The sequence below is a fragment of the Etheostoma spectabile genome, unplaced genomic scaffold, assembly GCF_008692095.1.
Source record: "Etheostoma spectabile isolate EspeVRDwgs_2016 unplaced genomic scaffold, UIUC_Espe_1.0 scaffold00569867, whole genome shotgun sequence".
Taxonomy (NCBI): Eukaryota; Metazoa; Chordata; class Actinopteri; order Perciformes; family Percidae; genus Etheostoma; species Etheostoma spectabile.
In genome coordinates this window covers 6976-13845 of record NW_022605385.1, presented here as the reverse complement: position 1 = coordinate 13845, position 6870 = coordinate 6976, and the positions used below count along the sequence as shown (strand labels likewise).

The following is a 6870-nucleotide window of genomic DNA, read 5'->3' as shown; positions in this document are numbered from 1 at the left end:
GACACCCCAGACACCCTGACACCCAGCCACCCAGACACCCCAGACACCCCAGACACCCAGTCACCCAGACACCCAGACACCCTAGACACCGTGACACCCAGGTTCCCCACACACCCCAGACACCCCAGGCACGCCAGGCACCCCATACCAAGACACCCAGACACCCAGATACCCCAGGCACCCCGACAACCCAGACACCCCAGACACCCAGACACCCCAGACACCCAGACACCCTGACACCCTGACACCCCAGCTATAATGCTGAAACAAATGTTTTCTCCAAATAGGTGGCGACCCCCCCCCAGTGTTACGCCCATGGATGCTCTCCTCCCTCTCTCCCTGCTCCTTTCATTTATTCATCACTGCATCCTGAGACCGAGCAGCGAGGAGGAGAGCGAGGGACCAGCGGAGGTTTTCCCTCTCACTCGGCAGGCGGTCCTCGGACACCTCGGACACCATGACGGGGGTCCACCGCCGACCGTTGACCCTGAACAGGTACGTAGAGCGTTTAAGATTACTATAATAACACTGTGTGGTCGACTGTAATTCCCAGATTTTGGAGCATTAACTGTAAATAAAGTGCATTTTTATCTTGTTTCATATATGTAAATTGGCTGTTTTCATGAATCCGATAATATGAATTTATAGATGAAAGTCACCGTATTTCACAGTGGTAGAATGTAAAATACAAAGTTGAGCTTCTTGTACCTCTTAATTCATCAGTTTGATTTATTTAGCACATGTCAAAAGACACAACAATAAAACATTAAGAGACATAAATAATAGATAAAAAAGAAAAGCAAAGGAAAGACAGAAAAAACCCTCAGTTACCGACAATTATTCAACAATAAATAACATAAAACTATGAAATAAAATAGAAACGGAGAGAAAATACAATGTAAAGAAAGAGAGAAAAGGAAGAGTAATCATAAAACGAGAATCACGTTAGGTTATGGATTGATGATAAAGGAGAAAGTCTTAATAATTCCTTATCTTAAACCTCTGTATACGATGCTAAATTGTGGTCAGGTAGTTTAAGTTTTTATTTTCTACTCCACAGCATTTTTTTCTCCACACTATTATTGCTTTTTTGACATTTGTGTCACTTTTTCAATGTTGTGGGTGCTTTTTTTTAATGTTTTTTTTCAGTTATTTGATGTTTCCAATGTTGACATTTTCAGTGCCCATTGTTTGTGATAAAAAAAAACTGAAAAGGACAACATGAGGGTTAAGTCCATGACATGTGACAGCTGCAGGTTAAGATTTTACAGACATGTTTTGGGCTTCTCTGATGTGGTGCAATACGATAATCTACCAGGAGGATACAGAGGAAATATCTAAAATTGGCTCCATGTTCATGATCTAAAACATTAAAAAGGATCTACACTCGGAAAGGAGCCATTCTGCAATATTAGTACTTTGTATACTACATGTTTCTACTTAATTTATGTTTTAACACAGGATATTTTACTCTAAAGGAGTATTTAAAACTGTGGTTTTACCTCTACTGAATACTTCTTCCACTGTTGGTATTTCATGATGGATGGATGCATGGATGATGGATGGATGTTGGATGGATGCATGGATGGATGATGGATGGATGATGGATGGATGATGGATGGATGTTGGATGGATGTTGGATGGATGCATGGATGATGGATGGATGATGGATGGATGCATGGATGATGGATGGATGTTGGATGGATGGATGGATGGATGGATGGATGGGTGAGTGGATGATAGATGGATGGATGGATGGATGCATGGATGGATGGGTGGATGATGGATGGATGGATGGATGGATGGATGGATGGATAATACATGCATGCATGGATGATGGATGGATGGATGGGTGGATGGATGGATGGATGGATGCATGGATGCATGAATGGATGGATGGATGGATGCATGGATGGATGGATGGATGGATGGGTGGATGATGGATGGATGGATGGATGGATAGATGCATGGAAGGATGGATGGATGATGGATGATGGATGATGGATGATGGATGGATGGATGGATGGATGGATAGATGCATGGAAGGATGGATGGATGATGGATGATGGATGATGGATGATGGATGGATGGATGGATGGATGCATGGATGGATGGATGGATGGATGGATGGATAGATGCATGGAAGGATGGATGGATGATGGATGATGGATGATGGATGGATGGATGGATGGATGGATGCATGGATGGGTGGATGGATGGATGGATGCATGGATGGATGGATGGATAATGACCTTAGTTAATGTGTGCATTCAGTCAAATCAGATTTATTTGTGCAGCCTAACATCACAATTTTGTCTGAAAGGGCTTAAAAACGTGCAGCATAGAGTCATCTTTCATCCTCAGACCGTTAGATTCAGTAAAGGAAGAACATGTACTACGTTACTGACATTAAAGCAGGAAAATCCAGAGAGGATTCTGGTCTCAGTGGGACACAAAATAGCTGTCGGAAATTATGTAAATGCCATGATTTATCCATCATAATGTAAAACGGCTTCACAGAATACATCTTTACTTTTGGTATTCAATGCAGACTTTAATTTGATTTAATTTAAATAAAATCAAATGGTCATTTTCTACTGGTTTGAAATATATAGTTTGGTAATTACAGTCTTTTATTTAAGTTGTTTTGACCTTTTGTCTCTATCTGTCCAATCAGGTGCTGACTTTCGATTGCTGTATTCTACCTATCTAACAAAATTCCACCATGGAAACCTCCCCAAATATGACTAAACGCACAAAGGATGCCGTCCAATCAGAATGCCCTATTCCAGAAGAGGCGGAGCTTGCAGATGCCCTTGGCAACACAGATCCCAACGCCAACTGGGGGGCGGAGCCTAACTTCAACCTCAACCTCACTCTGACATCGCCGAGCAACCCCCGCCCCGCCACAGAGACCTCGAAGCTGCATGGAGCCACCAGAAAGGATCATGGGAACAAACGAGGTGGGGCAAGAGGAGCAGTTACCACGGAAACTGGCAAGTCAGCAAGCGCCCTTGGGACCCGTGTGACGTCACCAAGGGAAAGAGAAGATCCATCGAGACCAAAAAGCAAGATTTTGGCTTTGTCTCGCTCACCAACAGCGGAGGCGTTGGTGAACAGCGAAGATGAGCACAGGTTGAAACTCCCAAACCCGAACCGCGCTCCTTCACTCGGCCCGACGTCGCACGCACACAGCGGCATGGCGGCAAGTCCAAAACCACAAGTAACCATCGGTAGCAGCCCCAGAACGACCGAAAGAGTCAAAACCGTCTCAAACCCCAAACCATATGTTGCACCGACGACAAAGACTACCAACAAAATAACCGTTAGCCCAAAAGGAATTAGCTATCATGATCAGAAAGGGGATTTAAATGTCACCAATCAAACCCCAACAATTACAGCCAAATCCCAAAAACCAGACCCAGCAAGCACCAGACATGAGTTAGGAACTCATAGTTCTGAGATGCCCCCTGTAGGACCAAAATCCCCAAATCAGAGGGCGGCAACGGCAGTGCACAGCGCCAAGACGCCTGAACCGAGTTCTCTGAATGCCAAACCGTCCACTCAAAGGAAAGCTTCTGGGACCAGGAGCAGTAGCGCATCAGGGTCCAAGGAAAATCTTGATGGTAAAGATTCAAGCGTCAGTTCTGGATCCAAAACCACTTCCAAATCCAGTTTAGTTTCTAAAGCCACAACCAAGGACAGTCTGGATTCCAAAACCAGTTCCAACTCTAGAACAGCAATGGGGTCCAAAGATAGCCTTTCTTCTAAAAGTGGTTCTGCTTCCAAAACAAGTTCCAGGGACAGCCTAGACTCCAAAACCGGCTCAAATTCCAAAGCCAGTCCCAACTGTAGGTCTGGGATGGGGTCCAGAGATAGCCTGGATTCTAAAACTGCAATGGAAATCAAAGCAAGCAAAACCAGTCCAGATTCTAAGACAGTTGTGGGTTCGAAATCTGGCGTTGGGTCAAAGGACAACCTAGATCCTAAAACTCAGTCTTCAGACTCTAAAACCAGTTTGAATCTCAGAACCAGTCCAAGTTTTAAACAAGGCTCCGAGTTAAACCCCAGCTCTAATTCTGATGTCTTTTCCAGGTCTAAACCTGGTCCGACCCGTTCTTCTTCTTCTTCTAAATCTTCTCTGGTGGCATCTGGCTCTAAGATGGACCTTGTTGGACCTGATTCCCTATTGTCCTCTGGGTCCAAAGAAAACAAACTCAAGGCTGCAAGATTCAGTGCTAAACCCAGTCCAAATGTTAAAGCTGGTTCCGATTCCTCAAAGCCTGGACCGGGTCGGTCTAGCTCAAAGCCATCTCTGGCAGATTTGTCACCCTCCTTGGTCCTGTCTCCTACACCGAGTCCAGCAAGTAGCAGTCCTGGGTCTGATCCTGGCAAAGCTCTTGGTTCTAGTCCGGCTGGACCAAACGGGGACGTCCAGAGGAGTCCTGGTTCTGGTCCAGGTAAGTCACATTCATTAAATTGTCCTTAAGAAATAAGAAACTTTGAAATGCCGTACAGAGAGTAAAGGCATCTTTACAGTCGCCGGACCCGACCTGTCGTGTGTCAATGTGATGTCACAACGGCGTAGATCACACGGACGCGTCAGGATTTAAAGTGCGCGACCTGAGCCCGGATGCCAGGACTCTCAGGGAGACTGCAGGTCTCACTGGGTCCAGATGACAGAGAGAGAGAGAGAGACTTCCTCTAAAGGCTCTACCACCTGACTGTGCTTCACCAATCAAACGTCGTTGCGTAGAAAATAAATCAGACGTTATTCTGCAGTTACTCAGTAGTTTTATCACCAAGCACTTTTTAACTCTTACTCAAGTAATTATTTGGATGACTACTTTTTACTTTTACTTGAGTCATATTATTCCAAAGTAACAGTACTTTTACCTGAGTACAAATTTGGCTACTCTACCCACCTCTGGTCACGTCTCTCAAAGTAAAAAAAAAAGTCCAAAATGTAGTTGTTGGTGCCGGCTGGCTGTGAGTTTTTGTTTTGTTTTCTAGTTCTTTTTAGTGTTTTCACAATAAGTTTAAACTTTAAAACTCAGAACTCAAATACATTTTTGACATTGGCACGAATCCTCTTCCGTATAAATGTGACATGTTTGAATGTGTCCTGCTTGCAGGCTCTGGTGTGATTTCGGGCCTGCTGGATCCTCTGGCCACCTCCAGCCCCAAAACCAGAACCACCGTTGCGTTGACAATGATGAAAGGATCCACGTCAGCGCCTGCGGCAGTTGCATCAAACACCAGCAGGACATCCATCAATATCAGTCTAACTCGGGGTCTCACCTTTGACTCTATCCCCAAAACATCTGCGAAAACAGATGCTGCTGTCGACGGAGAACATTTGAAACTGCCGGAGACCAAAGTGAGACCTGCAGGAGATCCGGCAGTGTCCCAGGAGGCCACGCAAGGGGCAGATGTGACTGAGAACGTAGGGCGGTTGCCAGGAGATAGGAAGAAACCGGGCACCCTGTTGAGCAAACCAAGTCCACTGGGAGACGGAAATGCCATCGCCATTGGTAACGACATCCCATCGCCGAGGGCTACTGGTGTGGAGAGGAAGAAGGAAGACAAGAAGAAGGAGAAGGGGAAACCGAACCATGGTCCAGGGAGGTCTTCATCTCCCTCTCCTTCATCTTCATCTCAGCTTTCCACTCGTCCAGCGAGCTCCAAGACCGTGAGGGAGACCGCGACCATGACCAGCCCGAGTGAGAGGCTCCATCCGCAGGGAGGGGAGCGCCGGGAGGTGGGCGTCCAAGTGGAGGTGGTGGAACGCTCCAAGTACCACAGTGGAGCGTCCTCCCCCCTGATTGGCTCTCCCAGCTGCGAGTCCGGTGAAGGTCCACCCTTCCAGCACGTCTGCAAGATCGACATCGAGCTGTGCAGCCGATCGGCTCTTCCGTCTGCCGGCTCCCTCCCCGGCTGTCTGCAGACGTACGGCTTCCGGCAGAGCCCCCCCGACGTGCCTGAGCCGCAACTCGGACGAAACCAAGACGTCAGCGTGGAGAGCATCTGGGAGGACGGGGGGCAGGAGGACGCAGCAAGAGAAGAGACGGGGAAGCCGCAGGAGGTGACGTGGGACCCACAGGGCAGGACGTGGGAGGTGTACGGAGCCTCGGTGGACCTGGAGTCCCTGGGCACTGCGATCCAGTCCCACTTGGAGTCAAAGATTCGGGAGCAGGCGAAACAGATCCGGACTCTGAGGAAATCCACCTGCTCCGACGTCAGCCTCGCGGGTTACAAGAGGAAGAAGAAGAGGAGAGGAGGGATTCTGGGATGCTGCGTGAGGACGCCCAACGGGACGGACTAAGACACTTTGACCCTCTCGTTGTCCTCCCGAGAGTCAAAACCAGACAAAAAATTGACATTTTTACCTATTTTTGGGGGGTTTTAACTAACACCACCTTGCTAGTTTTACTACTTCTTGGAATTCATGGACAATAACACTCATTTATATAGAATTGTACCTAATATTTGAGTTAAAAATGCAGAAATGAAGACACTTTTACCCTTGTGTTGTCCTCCCGAGTCAAAAACAGACAAAAGATTTGACATTTTTGCCAACTTTTTTTAATTTTCACTAACACCACTTTACTAGTTTTACTACTTTTTGGAATTCATGGACAAAAACCCTCAATTAAATAGAATTGTACCTAATATTTGAGTTAAAAAAGCCAAAATTAAGCACTTTTACCCTCGTGTTGTCCTCCAGAGTCAACAACAGACAATAAATTGACATTTTTTTCCTGTTTTGTGGGGTTTTCCCTAACACCACCTTACTAGTTTTAAACTACTTTTTGGAATTTATGGTCAATAACCCTCATTTATATGGAATTGTACCTAATATTTAAGTTA

General features: G+C 46.2%; 1 protein-coding gene across 2 annotated transcripts; it reads left to right on the top strand.

The window, feature by feature from the left end:
• Nucleotides 1-369: 369 nt before the first annotated feature.
• LOC116685474 (mucin-5AC) lies at nucleotides 370-6567 on the top strand. 2 transcript variants are annotated; one of them, XM_032510517.1, is made up of 3 exons: nucleotides 370-495; nucleotides 2678-4460; nucleotides 5136-6567. In XM_032510517.1, the coding sequence occupies exons 2-3, from the start codon at nucleotides 2726-2728 to the stop codon at nucleotides 6323-6325; spliced, it is 2925 nt and encodes a 974-aa protein (XP_032366408.1). In that variant the 5' UTR covers nucleotides 370-495; nucleotides 2678-2725; the 3' UTR covers nucleotides 6326-6567. The 2 variants fall into 2 exon arrangements, with proteins under 2 accessions (XP_032366408.1, XP_032366409.1); XM_032510518.1 differs by having other exon boundaries at nucleotides 2678-4461; nucleotides 5149-6567.
• The last annotated feature ends 303 nt before the right edge of the window (nucleotides 6568-6870 follow it).